This window comes from Eleutherodactylus coqui, chromosome 10 (assembly GCF_035609145.1).
Source record: "Eleutherodactylus coqui strain aEleCoq1 chromosome 10, aEleCoq1.hap1, whole genome shotgun sequence".
Taxonomy (NCBI): domain Eukaryota; kingdom Metazoa; phylum Chordata; class Amphibia; order Anura; family Eleutherodactylidae; genus Eleutherodactylus; species Eleutherodactylus coqui.
Window position 1 is genome coordinate 129,627,279 of NC_089846.1, and position 17,733 is coordinate 129,645,011.

At 43.7% G+C, this 17,733-nt stretch overlaps 1 protein-coding gene and 1 non-coding gene across 4 annotated transcripts in view; both read left to right on the forward strand.

Moving 5' to 3' along the window:
- The window catches only part of LOC136580914 (P2R1A-PPP2R2A-interacting phosphatase regulator 1-like), a 32,029-nt gene extending 18,751 nt beyond the window's left edge, over positions 1-13,278 (forward strand). The window contains exons 7-10 of one of the 3 annotated variants that reach the window (XM_066581842.1): positions 738-826; positions 2,278-2,339; positions 4,333-4,426; positions 7,611-13,278. In XM_066581842.1, coding sequence (XP_066437939.1) covers positions 738-826; positions 2,278-2,339; positions 4,333-4,426; positions 7,611-7,755 — 390 coding nt within the window. In that variant the 3' untranslated portion in view covers positions 7,756-13,278. Of the gene's footprint in view, positions 1-737; positions 827-2,277; positions 2,340-4,332; positions 4,431-7,610 lie in introns of those variants that run through there. The other 2 variants (XM_066581843.1, XM_066581844.1) reach the window with 2 other exon arrangements.
- LOC136581195 (small nucleolar RNA U109) lies at positions 3,582-3,722 on the forward strand. Its single transcript, XR_010787067.1, has one exon. It is a non-coding gene; the product is annotated as a small nucleolar RNA U109 (small nucleolar RNA).
- Positions 13,279-17,733: the final 4,455 nt, after the last annotated feature.

Below are 17,733 nucleotides of genomic sequence, written 5' to 3' on the forward strand. Positions count from 1 at the left end.
TATAAGGCGACGGGGCGTATAAGACGACCCCCCAACTGTCACCTTATACGCCGGTATACAGTGGAGAAAAAAAAATAAATTCATTACTCACCTCCCACGGCGTTCTGTCGCGCTCCGGCAGGATGTCGCCCGCTCCGGCAGGCTGTCGCTCGCTCCTCGTCCCCGGCGCAGCATAGCTTTCTGAATGCGGGGCTTGAAATCCCCGCTTCCAGAAAGCTAATACACACGCCGGCAGCCATGACATCATTGAATGGCTGTGATTGGCTAAAGCACACGTGGCTTCAGCCAATCACACTATTCAATGACATCATTGAATGGGTGTGATTGCTAACACGTGCGCCTTCAGCCAATCACAGCCATTCAATGCTGTCATGGCTGCCGGCGTGTGTATTAGCTTTCTGGAAGCGGGGATTTCAAGCCCCGCATTCAGAAAGCTATGCTGCGCCGGGGACGAGGAGCGAGCGACATCCTGCCGGAGCGCGACAGAACGCCGTGGGAGGTGAGTAATAAATTTTTTTTTTTTACACTTTTTTTTTTTTTGTATTACCAGCGCATAAGACGACCCCCGACTGCAGAGCAGATTTTTCAGGGTTCAAAAGTCGTCTTATACGCCGGTATATACGGTAGTTATTCCTGTCCTGTGGATGGGGAATAACTTTATATTTTGTTATACCCTCTTTTAATTATGCACACATATCGGCCCTGGAAAGAGTCTGATTTTTCCTTTTCACCCACAGCAATGTTTTTCTCCATCTCTGCAAATGTTTGTGAGCAGTAATGGCTTGCCTCCGAGTCCTATCCCCAGTCCCACAAGGCGCTTTACCACGTAAGTATGGTATATCCTATTGGTAATTACATTTCTAGCGCCATGTCGCTTGTAAGGGAGAAGGCAAAAGCTATTAAACGCTTCTGTCTTCTCTCCAGACCCTCTGCTGTGTCTGACATCCGAAACCTGACTTGCTCCTGCTAGATTGCAGGAGCTTTAATCCTGTGTCTTATAATTACTATCGGGTGGGATTAAAGCCCAGGACCCAGCACTGTATATTTATGGTATGTGGTCATTAATGCGATACTTATTGTATTTTACCTTTTTGTGTCAAGGTGAATTCGGGAAATAGTCGTCATCCCATATGCAAGCGGCTGCCGATGGGGCACTGAGCGAGAAATTGTATTTGTCAGAGTTGCTTGTTTGTTTGTTTTTTGTTTTTTGTTTTTTTTTAGTTCCCCTAAAAATGAAGTAACTGACGTGTAAACAGGAGTTGCTCATTCTTTGAGCGACTGTTTACTGTGAATGGAGGCGGGCGGCCCTGAAGACCTCTCTGGTCTGCTCCACCTCCATTCACAGAACGACTATAGTCACTGCAAGGGCTGTCGGCAATAATGAACTCCCTCTTTCCCCATGCTCCCCTCCATTCACCCAGGTGGGCTCCTAAGTTCAGCTCCCGTCACTGTCTCAAGTTGGCAATCTCAGCATCTCGCTGTCAATGAATGATGTTGGTTTGTCATTCAAGGCCAGTTTCAAAAGGATTTGTCAGGTCCTCATATCGGCAGCAGTGTCCACACCGAATCCAATGATTCTTTTGTTCATACTTACTCCTGTGCATATAAACTGCCCACTGTCAATCAAATCTGCCTCATTGACCGTGAGCAGTGGAGACCACCACATGATACCTTCACAGCGCCGGAATCCTAATCTAAGAACAACCCGCACGGGGTAACGGGGATGAGTATGTACAGGGAAAAAAGCACAGTGTTGAGCAGCAGGGAAGCAGCTGCAAAGCTATCCAGCTAGACCAACTAAAGGCCCGTTTACACGCAATGATTATCGCTCAAAATTCGTTCGAATGAGTGAAAGTGAGCGATAATCGTTCAGTGTGAAGTGAACAAATCACTCACTTGTCTTCACGGATGTTTAAGCTGACTTTTCAAATCCGCCTAAAAAACCTCGTTGGCGCTCGCTAGTTTGTTCTGTGTGAGTGTTTCAAACTCAGCGCTTCCCATCGGAGGGGGAAGCGCTGAACGAGAAGCGGATAAGAAGCCCGTGAGCCACTGGCAGGACTTTCAGTTTGACGCTCTGCAAGAGTGTTGGCGACCTTAGCGGTGCCATCAGCGTTCGTACAGTCGTCCAAACGACTATCGGTCCATGTAAAAGGGCCTTTACACGAGGACGTGACAGTGCTTCTTGAAGTATAGTGTAACCTTCTTTTATATCCCACAAATTATAGGCTTGTCTTTATTTTATTTTTTCTATTTTTTTAAACTATGTGTTTTTTCTAGCAGAAGGAGTCAGAGTCCTAATTGTATACGTCCAAGTGTTCTTGGCCCCATAAAGAGGAAAGGTATTGTATTCTATTCTCTTATTCCAGTGGTGTCTTTGTGTCAATGATGACGTCTGCAGGACAGATTCAGATCATAACTTGATTGCATCCTAAGCACGTACAAAGATGGCGACATTTCGGTTCCTCAGAACCTTTTTCAATCCTCTAAAATCAATCAGTACATCACCACATATAGACACACACTATCAAGTGTACAAGCAATCACATTTAATAACATCCGATATGTCCCTCGATATGATCATAACCACTGTCCAATCAGATCATTACGTTTAGGTAAATGCTGCTAGGCTGTCAGATCCACAATGCTTCGGTATCCTGCACTGAAAACTGTGCATGTCAATCAATCCTACTAAGCCTATACACACGTGGCTTATTCGATATATTGGCACAACAGCGGTCCTGCTCACCCTGACTACCCATTCACCAGCCATCGGCACAGCGCCCGTGTTATCTCCACATCTGGGGTATTTCCTGTGCACATCCTCTGATTTCCAATAAGGGCACCAGACCAAAGGACTTCACAATTCGGTCTTTTTATTTCTCGTGTCTCTTTGACATTGGTGAACATTATTGGAGTGCATGGTGAATGAACAGTTACTATGGATGCTTTTACTGGAGCAGGCGCATTGTTTTCTGTGTCAGATGCCAAAGCATTGTGGAACTGATGGCTGACGGCCGAGCAGCATTTCCCAAAAAGTAATGATTTGATTGGATATCTATTGGAGATGAGCGAATGTACTCGGTAAGGCCGATTTTTGCAATCGAGCACCGCGATTTTCGAGTACTTCACTACTCAGGTCGCCGCGTGGCGTGGTGGAGCGGGGCGTAGCAGCGCGGAACAGGGGGGGGGGCTCCCCCCCCACTCCCCTCTGCAACCCCCCCGCTCACCTACGGCGCCCCCCCGAATCTTTTCACCCGAGTAGTGAAGTACTCGAAAATCGCGGTGCTCGATTGCGAAATCGGCCTTACCGAGTACGTTCGCTCATCTCTAATATCCATCAAGACAGGATATAGGATGTTTTTAAATGTGATTTATATAGTGTTGATAAAGGTTCTGAGGAACCCAAACGTCACCATCTTTGTATGTGTTTGAGAGCAAATAAAGTTCTGCTCTGACTATACTGACATTGTGGGGATGCTTGAAGATGGATTGATGGGGGGGGGGGGGGGGGAGACTAGGGGCCAGAACTGTGGATTTGCATACGACACAAACAGATTTAGGGTTTTCTACCTAAGATTTGTGTGCATGACGGATGTCGCTCTTGTGCTCCATGCCGTGGTACAGGAGTGTATCTAATTCATGCTAGAGAAAGTACTTGAGGAGTTCTCAGGGCTGCCAGTTGTCGAGTACAGACTGAGTAGTAGTATATTACTCCTACACAACCAGCATTCTGTTACATACTGTGGATATCTGCTCTACTGCATTAAACTTGTCCCAATTTACTATGCAGCTGCATCTAATGTATACTAAGGGTAAATCGTACGCAGCGGACTTGTTGCAGAACGGACAATCAATTCCTAACCTCTGAAGGTGGTGATTTCTGCAGCATAAATGCGTTACTGAAAAACCACTAAAATTAATGGGGCAATAGCTGAAATTTCTGCACTGAATCTTCTGTGTCTGACAAGACCCCAACAGTCATTTTGAGGGGCTGGAATGTGTGAAATTGGGTTTAAAAAGATGTCTTTATTTCACACTGACGGAGATTTACAATTACGGTTTTAAAACTAGACCAGACAAGCAGAAGATGCGCCAAATGTGTCACATAGGCGTGTGCTGTGTTACAGATTTGGTGCATCTTGCAAAACCGATTTTGGAAACTTTTTCTTACTATTGGCAGTCTGCAAAATGTAAGAATTCCCAGGGAAATAAAGTGCTGCCAGAGGAAGCTGAAAGTGTCTTGTGTTCCTTGAGGGAATCAGAATCATGATTGCTAATGTTACTCCATTCTCACAGCTTTTCTTATCATTTCTTCCTTTTCCTTCCTACCAGTTGAAATGGAAATAGAAAGTCAACCAAAGAGACTGTTTCAAGGAACGACCAGCATGCTTTCTCCTGACATCACCCATCTGTCGGACTTCAGTTGGTAAGTAGGACCTTTTTATAGTTTTTGTACAGTGCTGCAGTGGGTCTGGCATTATAGATTACACCGATTTGCTGCTTTTTCCCATTAATTTACAGTCTTTCTCAAGCTCTCACACAATCCGGGGCTGACTGAACTAAAGTATGTGCTTTTGGAATGTAGGAGCACCCAAACTAATACAAAAGAATGTATATACCCTACAGAGATGTTGTCCTAGTCAAATATACCACCTCATTGCTGCAAGACTTAAAAATTAGAGATGAGCGAGCACGCTCGGATAAAGCAGTATGTAACAGAATGCTGGTTGTGTAGGAGCCTGCTCGGACTAGTAAGCAGTTGCTTGAGAAGAGCAATGCTCGCTCGAGTAACTGCTCTATCCGAGCATGCTCGCTCATCTCTATTAAAAATGTTTAAAGGGGTTGTCCTGCGCCGAAACGGGTTTTTTTTTTTTCAATAGGCCCCCCGTTCGGCGCGAGACAAACCCGATGCATGTGTTAAAAAAAAAAAACGTTTAGTACTTACCCGAATCCCCGCGCTGCGGCGACTTCTTACTTACCTTACTAAGATGGCCGCCGGGATCTTCACCCACGATGCACCACGGGTCTTCTCCTATGGTGCACCGTGGGCTCTGTGCGGTCCATTGCCGATTCCAGCCTCCTGATTGGCTGGAATCGGCACACGTGACGGGGCTGAGCTACGAGGACCAGCTCTCCGGCACGAGCGGCCCCATTGAGCAGGGAGAAGACGGGACTGCGCAAGCGCGTCTAATCGGGCGATTAGACACTGAAATTAGACGGCACCATGGAGACGAGGACGCTAGCAACGGAACAGGTAAGTGAATAACTTCTGTATGGCTCATAATTAATGCACAATGTACATTACAAAGTGCATTAATATGGCCATACAGAAGTGCTGAACCCCACTTGCTTTTGCGGGACAACCCCTTTAATTCTGTATGCGAATATCCACAACCATGAAATGTAATGTCTGGTTTTTCTTCAGCAATTTACATGCCTTTTTTCCATTCATGTAAAAGCAGACTACAGTAAGTGGCAATTTTATTAGTGCCGATCTTATAGATGTTTAAAGGGACACTCTGGTGAAAAAGTGTTCTCATTCATTAGGGAAGTAGTGTCCTAGTGTGATAGATGGATAATGTTGGCTAGCGTTACCATATTTAGTTATTCTTTTAATCTAAATATTCCTTGACTCCTTCTGTTATTGTGACTGCCTGGGAAATACTTGGCTTAGTGCTCTCTCCAGGAATCACTATTTCATTCACCAGGATTCCTGCATGGATTGTACCACACAGGCTTTTTACAAGGGAGGCAAAAACTCCTATCAAGTTACTGATTATGATTAGAGGCTTCTATCGCCCAGTAATAATGAAGAGGATGATGGTTCATATCTTAGTCATTATTTAAGTGACATAGAGGAGGTTAAGATACTTCTAGTGTCCTCTCAGCAGGCAGAGTTGGCACTGGCTCTAGCTGGTCATGTGACGCTGTTCTGATGCATCAGAAGAGAAAGCATGTAGAAAATCAAGATGGTGCCTCATACGTATAAGACAGGAGGCTGCACTGCATGGAAGTGACTGCAATATACAGTATGATTGAAAAAGAATGGTGCAAAGTAACCGGACTTATTTGTATATGAATTGACATACAGCAGCCAGAATGATGTGAAAAGGTAGAACTCTTCCAGTTTTAAATGCACCTTACAAAGGTTCGATGTGGATGCCATTGATAACGCGGCAGATGTCAAGTCCATAGTGCAGTTCTGCCCAGATTAGTCCTGGCATTTCCTGTTATTGATTCCACTGCAATGGAGATGGGTTTCTAGGCCGTCTGTTGCCAACTGCGCCCACATCCAACATCTGCAAGGTGCAGTAAAAACTTGAAGAGTTCTATCTTTTCATGTCTTTCTGTCTCTTGGATGTCAGTCCATGTATGAAGGAATCCACTTTACTTTTGCACCATCTTTTATTTTTGAATTTCACTGTACATGTTAGACTTCCAAATTGTGATAATCAGCTGAGAGGGGCAGGGATGGGTGAATGAGTTTTCACTGGAGTGGTCCTTTAAAGGTGTTGTCCATGGGTGTAACTATAGGGGATGCAGTTGCACCCGGGCCCAGGAGCCTTAGGGGGTCCATAAGGCCTCTCTTCACCATATTGGGAGCCCAGTACTATGAATAAAGCATTATAGTTGGGGCCCCTGTTATAGATTTTGCATTGGAGCCCAGAAGCTTTAAAGGGGTTGTCTCATGAAATCAAGTGGGGTTATACACTTCTGTATGGCCATATTAATGCACTTTGTAATGTACATCGTGCATTAATTATGAGCCATACAGAAGTTATTCACTTACCTGTTCCATTGCTAGCGTCCCCGTCGCCATGGATCCGTCTAAAATCGCCGTCTTCTGGCGATTTTAGACACGCTTGCGCTGTGCGGTCCTCTGTGCGGTGAATGGGGCCGCTCGTGCCGGAGAGCTGGTCCTCGTAGCTCCGCCGCGTCACGTGTGCCGATTCCAGCCAATCAGGAGGCTGGAATCGGCAATGGACCGCACAGAGCCCACGGTGCACCATGGGAGAAGACCCACGGTGCATCGTGGGTGAAGATCCCGGCGGCCATCTTAGTAAGGTAAGGAAGAAGTCGCCGCAGCGCGGGGATTCGGGTAAGTACTAAACGTTTTTGTTTTTTTTTAACACATGCATTGGGTTTGTCTCGCGCCGAGCGGGGGGCCTATTGAAAAAAAAACCCTTTTCGGCGTGAGACAACCCCTTTAAGTTACACCTCTGGGTTGTCTTATGAAGGCAGCCTCTGTTCATTTTCACCATTGGGGCTTATGGATGTGATTTGACTAGGGGTACCCATATTAAGCCCCTTATTGTCTCAGCTTTATTAGGCACAACTTCCTGCAGCATTGACAGCTGATTGGTGGAAAGAGCCTTGAGGAGCGGCCCATCTCAGAACTTGCTCTGAGATAATACATTATATATATAATTTGTTTTTTCCTGCTGGATCTCTAACCCCTAAAGTATGAGCAGAAGTTTTAAAAGTGGTTCCTACAAAGACCTTGCTCATGCAGTGCAGTCTATATGCTATTCCTATGCATCATGTGCAGAATAGTCAATGTGATGCCCATCAGAGAATGAGTCTAATTTATGTTGCATTTCATTTTGCAGCTTTTCTTCAGATCTGGACAGCAGCAGCAGTATCGGCTCTTCATCTGACTCTGCAGCGAAGGACGGCTGTGTGACCGACTCCCCCGCTGCCTGTTCTAACTCCTGCTCTTCATTCATATCACTGGATGATCTGTCACCCAAGTGAGTGACACAGCACCATAGTGTCCCTCAACCCCCATTATTTAAAGACTGGGAGAAGAATTAACCCTGTGTATTATTTTTTTTTTTCCTTTTATTTTTGTACATATACTTTTTTTTTCTACTCCTCCCTCCAGCTTGAAGGACTGTTGGAGTGGCAGGGTTGTAATTTGTGTACAGAACGCTATGTACAGTACCATGCAATTTGCCTGCTCGTTCCAGGTATTTATCCAAAACCTGAGTTTTGAAGTATAATTTTTGCTGTTTTTATTTATTCAAGAAGTGAAATACATGCAGACTAAGAATGTTATTTAATTTAGATTTTGAAATTCAAAATATCCAATCCTTTTTTTTTTTTTGTTCTTCTTTCCCTAAATCTGCTGAACGAATCTCGGCCAAACATCTTGGGGCACATTCACACCTACAGCTAGGCCTCTGGTCTATTTCGGTTGTTAGGCTCCGCCCTTTGAGCTGAACAATGAAAATGATTGGAGCCGGCACTTTTCGGAACCAAATGCCATTTTTCTGGACAAAATGGTGCAGCATGCTGTTGTACTTTGTCTGGGACTTTATGCTGTATTTGCCCTAGAGGCTCAGCACAGAGGCCCCTGCTGCTTGTTGCGACCATGCCCTAATTCATATTAGATGGTTGGCCAGTCCTGCCGAGATTAACTGATTTTTCCGACATTAGTCTAATATGTATGGCCACCTTAAAGAAGTTGACCCAACATGCAATACCAACCTGGGCCACTGTGCAATGTATGGAGCTATCTGCTTCCTGCAGCTAGAAGTGGGACATCCTCACTTTGAACTGTAGTGTGAGTGCTTAGCAATAACTGAGTCTTTAGGTAAATCTATGGCATTACTTAAGTCCTATCTAAAGTCATAGGAAAGACATTGCTGTCTAATATTGAGTTGAGCCAAATAAAATTAACTTGCTAAGGGTACTTTTAGATGGGCTCAAAAGTGCCCAATAGTCGTCCCAATGACTATCGGTCTTGTGCTTTCACACAGGAGCAATAGTCGTTCAGTGAATGGAGGCGGAGCGTGCTGCAGATCTTTTCTGACTGCCCACCTCAATCCACTATTACTTTGCCCCATTATGAAAATGAACAGGTAGGGCCTGTGCAATTAAAAATATCGACCACTACTAATGGACCTCATTTATCAAAATTGTCTAACAGAAAAGTTCCTTGTTGCTCCTAACAACCAATCACGGGTCATCTTGTTTTCCCACAGCCATTTAAAGGGGTTGTCTAGGGGTGGGATGATTGAAAAAAATATTAAAGGCAGTGAGACTTCCATTCTTTCTCCTGGTAATTTAACGCTGCAGCTCCCATGGCCCTCCACCTTCCTGCACAAAGACCAGGAGGACCTTGGATTACTAGGAGAGGACAGGCAAGTCTCGCTGCTTTTTCTTGTTTTAACAGACTTGGACCCATTTAAAAAATAAAATATATATCAGATGGGCTTCAGTTGGCTGCTATGGGCAACCCCTCTAATAGATGTTGTGAGGCCTAATGTATATTGAATATTTGCTACAATATGGAATCGAAATGTTCTCCAGAAGGGTTTATAGTCTGCAGATGGTTTTTAGCTCCTCGCCCCTTCCTCATTTCTGTTTTTTAGTTGCCTCTATTATCGTCAGTGCTGAGCTACTTTCTAAAGTCAAACCTATGAAAGAAGTGTGCTTCCAATACCTGGACCCTCTGCTTCCCGCACTTACAAGGGAGGCAGTACCAAAGTAGTTCTAGCAAGTTCTTCAATTTATCAATTTAGTATTCTAAGGGGAATATCATGAAAATTTGCTTTAATTTTACACGTTTGTCCAAAAAATAGCAACTGAAATCTGTTGTTTGGAAAAAAAACAAAAAAAACAACAAAAAACAATTGTGTGATGTGTTGGAAGTTTTATTGTATTACTGGCACTTGTATTTCCAAATCTGTGTCTTGAAGTATGTCAGCTGACCAAATCTTTGCATCAGTATTGTGTAGTGGACAAGGGTACAGGTGCAGATTACTGCCAAATAAAGGTTTCTTTTATTTTACCTACTATAACTCTTATTTATAGGAGATCCTCCTCTGTACAGTGAAGCACATATCTTTTTTTTTTTTTGAGATTTTAGTACATATGTTCTTCACTATCAATAAAATGTGCCAAATTCTAGTCTAAGCTACACATTCCCTTATATTGAGGTTCATGTGTCCTTTATATGGCTTTTGTAGTAAGATTTGCCTATTATACATGGTAAAGGCAGTCCTATTATTGGCCGAAGCAGCATCCTATTCATTCCGTAGGAACCACTAATCTCCCAAGTTATTTGGTAGGACATTATAAGTAAAGTTGCATATAACATGCAAGCAATGCTTGGCAGTACATTGGCCCTGGACTTGTAAGGGGTTTTCCGAAACTGAAGTATTGTTGCCCAGGACCCTGCTGATCAGACTGTCACAGTTCTGCTATGTTGCCGGAGGCGCACGGCTCCTTACACACTGCAGGGGCTTGGGAATGGGAATTGTACCTGGAACACCACCCCACAAGCATTGTGTGGCAGGAAGCACACAGCCCCGGACACCCAGACACATCAGCTGATCCACAGGATTTCTGGGTGTTGGGGGATCAACTGAGGTTAGATCTTTAATACTCCTTTTCAGACTGCCACTTAAGCTGTATTCACACGGGCGATTAATCCGTACATGCGCTGTCCAAAATGGACAGAACGTGCATAGAAAAAGAACCCATTCATTTGTATGGTTCATTTACACGAGCGGTTTCCACTCTGAGTGATGGACTGAGTTTGGAAAATCGCTGCATGTATTATTTTTGTCCGATTTTCGGATTAGATTAGGACATGCAGATGTGCAGCACACGGGCGACTGTTCTGTCCAATGCTGGCTGCTCCCTAGAGTATTGGGTGTGACTCTCAGCCGTGTGAATAAGGACTTGCACCTTGATTGTGTCCTCTTTTAGGTGTTGCTCGACCACCTGGATTGGAATAAAGAAACCTCCGCGACATTTTGTATATGGGAATGCACAAATTTTATTTTATTTTCCCCAGTTGTCACATTTACATAGACTTTGCTACAAAGTAATATTTTATTTTTCTCCCTGTTATTTATACTATTTGTGTAATTTTCCTTGTAAATGTATATGCTATATGAAATAAGCTCTACCAACTTATCGATGTATCTTTTAAGAGATGTATTTTTATTAAGGTGGCTTAGTACTTAGACCTGCACAATAGTAAGGAATAGCCTGTAGTACATGTCCGTTAGTTCTCTTACCACGGTGGTGGCCTTGGTCTGGCATGTTGCAGAATAGAATGTCCGTCTTACTGCAACATCCATTTGCTACTATGAAAAAAAAAATTTTCATTCTTTTTGCATTGTTGTATTGAATGGATCCGTTAAAGGGATTCTGTCTTAAGGTTCCTAAAGTTTGACTCCGAGCTCAGCTCCAGCTTCTCCACAGTCGCATCACACTGACAGCTCTCTCCCCTTTTGTATATAGGGAGAGCGCTGCATGTAGGAAGAGGTCGGTGCGGCCCACCCCCGTGACTTGGAGCTCAGCTCTGAGTCAAGCAAGAAGCTAGTAACAGAATCCCTTTAAATGGAAGCCCAAGCTGATACAAATGTGATAGTTGCCGTTTGTACTCAATGGGAAATGGACACAATGTACAAAAAAAAGTAAAAGCACCGATTCTTCCAGTTTCCATTTTTGGACAAAAAAAAAGTCCTTCTGCTCAATATCTCCAATCAGATGGAAGGAAACTGAAATTAAATGTCCTACAGACATCAATAGGTTTTTACTTTTATTTATTTATTTTTCCCATCCTTCTGCTCTCAGGATGGAACATAAAAACTGAAAATGAAATGCTATTGTGAATCGGCCGTAACATGTCATTGTCCTTAGACTTGTTCTAAGGCAATGTAAATAAAGTTGATTGAAAAAAAGCACAGGAAATGTTCTTTGGGCTCATGCACATGGCCCTGTTACAAACTGTAGTATAGCGCCGAAATACAGTACCCATTGCCTGCTATGAGCCCATAATGTACCCCCATATCCTGCTGATTTTGTATGGAGGTAGGCCTCGTTGGCATGGCAGGATTTGTAAGCCATGACCAGGAGCAAATCCAGAGGGAAAGCTAGAATGGAAAAAACTTGCACTTTTGTTTTTGTACTTCAAATGCTGATGCAAAATGCTACAGTGTGAATGAAGGTGTATATAGAAGTTTATTTGTGCGCCGGGTCAAAAAAGTTGAGGCACGCTCCATTGCATTCCCTAGTATGGAGGCATTGCCTCACAGAGGTGCCATATGCGGTCCATGTGGACAAGCAGCACAGTACATATTGCTTGAGAGTTTTAGGGGACCAAGTTACAGCTGGCCATACGCATCAGATAATGGATACGGCCAACAGTATTGCAAAATAAGTGCAAAACAGTTTCAACAAACTTTATTTACAAAAAAAAGCATTTAAGTGAATCCACAGTTGGCCATTCCTACCTTTGCGGAAAAGGTAAAAGCCTTAACCCTTTCCAATCCACTGTCTGACGTCTGAAGACATTCTGATTGAAGGCTGTACAGCTCCAATTTCGGAAGACGTCCAGCAGGGTATTCTTACTGTATATTACTAGCCACTGTGTTAGGGGCCTCTCCAGCATGTCACATACCACAGTACTGGCTCTAGCCAGCAGATGGCACCATTGTATAATGGCAGAAAGAGAGAACCCCCTAGGAAACACTGAACCAAAATTTGGATGATAAAGGGTTAATATCCACTTTTCAGGATTGCCTACCCTGCCATATTTGTGGTCTATGTCCCTCCTCCCCTTCTCCAAGAATCAAAAATTTTCTTTCCTTTTAGATGTGTTTTTTTTTTTTTTCCTAATCGACCTTCACAAAAAAAAGCAACATTGATCACAAATGGGACGTATAAACCAACCCTTGACTAGCATGTCTCCAATATTAACTCCTGCAGTGCCTTATTGCATTAATTGTGCATTTATCTGGGGAGCAAGATCCTCACCAGGTACACAAACCATACCGTGCCATGGTTGCGTTAATGTGCTGCTTTATGAATGCAATTGCCATTTAATCACATTGGCTTTCTGCTAGTGGTGCCAAAATGGTTTTTTTTTTTTGTTTTTTTTTTTAAATGGAATCCAAGTAACCCGTTCTCATGGTGTTGGCTGTAACATTGTGCAAATATGTCTGTATATAAATGTATAAAGTGATATTTTCTGTGAAGGCTTGTCCTCCTATATATGATTGTTTGCTAAGCTACTTTTGGCAGTTTTTTTTCATCTGCTGTACAGTTCTCTTCCTCTGATTTTTTTTTTTTTTTTGGTCAAACTTTCCACTGTAAAGTCCTGCGCACGATCGGTATTGGAATGTACGATGTCAATGTACAGATCTATTTCTGCAATGATACTGCTTCGTCATCGGTAAAATGTTGCCTATTTGTCCTTACAGTGTTTCCATAATGCTCTGCTATGTATATGTGTAAATTAAAAATCTCTAAACAGACGTTTTTCATGTTGCCAATACTTCTCAGGGACCTTGTGTTCCAAAAAGGGGACAACTCATATTTGATTGCTCAAAAGCAATAGCTCCGTTTTCACGTCTTTAACGGTAAGACCCGTCGCTGAAATCTGTGAAAGCTATTTCTCCCAGAGCATTGGCGAGAACAGTTTTGTTTTTGTTTTTTTTTGTTTCCCCCCCCCCCCCCCCCCCCCCCCTCAGCTCAAGATCTTGAAGCGACCCTTCGGGCCTGAACAAACCAAGATGGCTGCACTGCTTCTGACTACCGGATGCACACTGCATTACTGTGTACTAATGGTCTTAGACACTACATGCTGCTCTGACTGGCCAGTGCTGCTCATGTGGACAGCATTGGTTTATGGTCTTAGACAAATAATGCATACTAATGTTCAGTGGGCATCTGGGAGTCAGGCGCTGGTGCGGCCACCGCGGATCGTCCAGGCCCGGAGGGCTGCTTAAGGTACTCCGCATCAGTTCAGGTTTTCAGAGTCTCCTTAGTATTGCACAAGTGATAAAATTTATTGTCAGCGCATCAGAAATGGACACTGGTGTTCTCTATATAATATCAAGTCATGACCTGTTGGTGGTCCCTGAGGACTGGAGTTGGGGGAACACTGCTCTATATAATATCCTCAAGTCATGACCTGTTTGGGGGTGCTTGAGGACTGGCGTTGAGAAGCGCTGAGCTTGAGGGCCTTGGCTCCACTTCCTTCTATTGAATGTGAGGCTGAGTTCAGATTACATTTAATAGGATTGTTATGTTGCAGGATGCAGAGAGCTCCATACATAGCCTGCAGTACCAACCCCAGCCACTGCGCAGAGTCCTATTTGCTTCAATAAGGGACACCCTGCAATACCAACATGGGCCACTGCGCAATGTACAGAGCCATCTGCTTCCTGCAGCAAAACAGCTAGAAGTTGGACAACCCCTTTTAAAGTATAGAAGAAACCCCAAATATCCGAGCTAAGTTACAATTTAGGGGTTTGAAGATTTTCATCAAGTTTCTCATTTTCTTTTTATATTGCTATAAAAATATGTATGATAATGGGCGTGGCTTGATGGAGCACATGTTTAATAGTAAAGGAATGGAAACCCAATGTATCCAAATCGAGAACTTATAAATTTCCCCTTGAGTCATGGATAGAGGTTTTTACTATAAGAGTATATAGTATAGCAATAAACCTCTGTGCAACACACAAGGAGCAGGTACCATGCACATGGGGAAAAAATAGATAATATGCGGCCTGTGGGCCATGAGTCTGACACCCCTGATCTAAAACAAAAAGGGAAATTAAAAAGGCTGACAAATGATCTTGATTCTATACCGTATTTTTCGCTTTATAAGACGCACTTTTTCCGCCTCCAAAGCAGGGGGGAAAAGTTCCTGCATCTTATAAAGCAAATGTGGCGAAAATTCGTTCCGATCGCCATTTTTAGCGCGATCGTGAATTTAACGCGCGGACGCAATTTATTTAGCACGAACAAATGTGCGATCAGTTAGAAGATTTCTCTCCTGTCAAAAAAAAAAAAAATCAGTACTCACCCCCCCCCGGCGTTTTGCGGCGCTGCTGCAGGCAGTCGCTCCCTCCTGGTCCCCGGCCGAGCATTGCTTTCTGGACGCAGGGCTTGAAATCCCCTCCTCCAGAAAGCTAATACTGTGATTGACTAACACACGCCGTCAGCCAATCACAGCCATTCAATGACATCATTGGCTGTGATTGGCTAACACACGTGCGCCTTCAGCCAATCACAGTATTAGCTTTCTGGAGGCGGGTATTTCAAGCCCTGCGTCCGGAAAGCAATGCTCTGCCGGGGACCAGGAGGGAGCGACAGCCTGCAGCAGTGCCGCAGAACGCCGGGGGAGGTGAGTACTGATTTTATTTTTTTCCCCCCCCCCTATTTTCCCGCTCTAAAACGGGGGTGCGTCTTATAAGGCGAAAAATACGGTAACTCTACCTGTGACGTTCAGCACCCAGGGGCCGACTGCAGGGCTGACTTTTTACCAGCTCCTTGGATCTAGTGTGAATGCAAGATGGAGGCCAAATCGCACCCAACCCACTCTCACTGATCATTTCTGACCGGTTGGTCGGCCACCTCGCTTCTGCTCAATGAGTGGATATAAGCATTCTTGGTTTCCACAAGCCAACACACAATTTAAACACCTTTTGGGGTTAAGGATTGCTTAAAGCGTCAAGGCAGAATGATAAAGTTTTTTTTTAAAATTCATTCTTTAAAAAAAAAAAATAAAGTCTTTCACCGTTGGAAGTCTTTTCCCACTTGGAGTACCTGGTGGGAAAATATGGTCAAAATACAAATTGGGTTTCCATTTGGAAGATCTGCACAGCTACTGGCTCAATGATGGAAAGCAAAGGGTGATTATTAATGACTCCGATTGGGTCACCACTACTAGTGGGGCATCACAGGGGGGCAGTCTATTCTTTTGAATATATTAATGACCTGGTGAAGGTATTGCACAGTAAAATATCAATATTTGCAGATGATACAAAACTATTTAAAGAAATGAACACGAGAGGACAGAATGTGGTTACAAATGGGTCTGGATAAGTTGGGGGCAGAAAAGTGGCAAATGAGGTTTAACACTGATAAATGCAAAGTTATGCACATGGGCAGGGAAATGCGTGCCACCATTACACACTAAAGGGAAACCACTGGGCAAAGTGGATGGGGAAAAGCACTTGGGGATTTTAGTTAACTATAAGCTTACCTGGAGTAACTAGTGTCAGGCAGCTGCTGCCAAGGCAAATAGGATCATGGGGGCATCAAAAGAGGAATAGGGGGTACATGACAAGTGCATTGTTCTTCCTCTTTACAAGTCACTGGTCAGACCACACATGGAATATTGTGGACAGTTTTGGGCACCGGCACTCAGGAAGGACATAGCAGAGCTTGAGCGAGTACAAAAGCGGACCACTAAGGTAATAAGTGGAATGGGTAGACGATAAGACCCCGAGAGGTTACCGAAATCGAGGCTAATTTTTTTTTAGAAAGGGAGAACTAATAACTATGTATAAATCCATGAGGGGACAATACAGGGATCTCTCCCATGATCTGTTCATACCCAGGATTATAACAAGGGGGCGCCATCTACGTCTAGAGGAAAGCAGGTTTCTACACCGACATAGAAAGGGGTTCTTTACGGTAAGGCTGGTTTCACACAAGCAGTAATCTCGCATGAGTCTTGTGCGTTGCAAGACTCATTAACTTCTGTGAATATGAACTGCATGGAGTCATACACCTGCGTGATGTCTTCCCTCAGAGCGATGCTGCAAGGGGAAAAAAATCTGGGTATGTTTTTTTTCTTTTCACTTAAGTACCCTGTACTGTATACTTGGGGGGCTTCAATGGGAAGCCAAACGGTGAGGTTATTGAAATGAATTGGCTTTATTAAAGGGGTTGTTCCTATGACTTAAAATTGCTTTACAACCTCTCTGTCTCACCTGGTTGCTGTTGATAAAGACATGTGACTGCTGCAGCCAATCACTAGCTCTTGGCTGCAGCAGTAAGAGGTCCTGATCAGCAGCAACCTGGAAGAACAAAGTGGTAGCGAAGTTATTTTAGGTGGTGTGACAACCTGTTTAATCCATTTGCAAATAATACTGGACTAATATGATAGCTTCTCGTTGAACTGTGTGTGCATTCTTTTCTTTTTTTTCTACCTGTTAAGGACCAAGCGCAGTAAACATACAGCGCTTGGTCCCGGTGCAGGATTAAAACCTCTGGTCCTGCAATCAAGCAGAAGCAGGTCGGGTCCTCAGCTGTCAGACACAGCTGTGGACCCAGAGGAGAATGGAGAAGCAGTTTTTAACCACTACTTCTCTCCAGGCTACATAGCACTCAATGAGCGCCATGTACTAAGGAGTGAAAGTAGAAGTATTACTTCTACTATGCGACGCGGTGATCACGTGACTGCCTGGTGCCCTCTGTAACAGCAGACTCTGATTAGCTCTGTTAGTGACTATTATCCCTACAGGGGGGGTGGCTTCTCCTATAACTGGGGCTCCTAACAATACCCCAGCTACAGTGAAAAAGTGTGAAATAAAAAATAAAAAAACAATCTAAATGACCCCCAGATGTCATAAGGGTTATAGATGGTCAAAAAAAGTTACAAAAGTAAGTTTAAAACATTACAGAATAAAATAAAAATATATACATAAAGAAAATGACCGACCAAAAACCGTCGCCATCTGCGCCCTGTAATCCTAGACTATACAAATTATATATCAAACGTCGGGGGAGGGGGGGGGAGAACTCATACTTTATTTTAGTGTAAATATACTAATTTTAAAAATAAAGTATAAATTAAAAAATTTATAAATTTTAGCTTTCTACCCCCTTTTATGTTTCTAGGTAACTTCTGGCTTTAGAAGGCTGCTGTGCTCTTAGAATCATTGCCTAGTCACATAAATGATGCGACATATC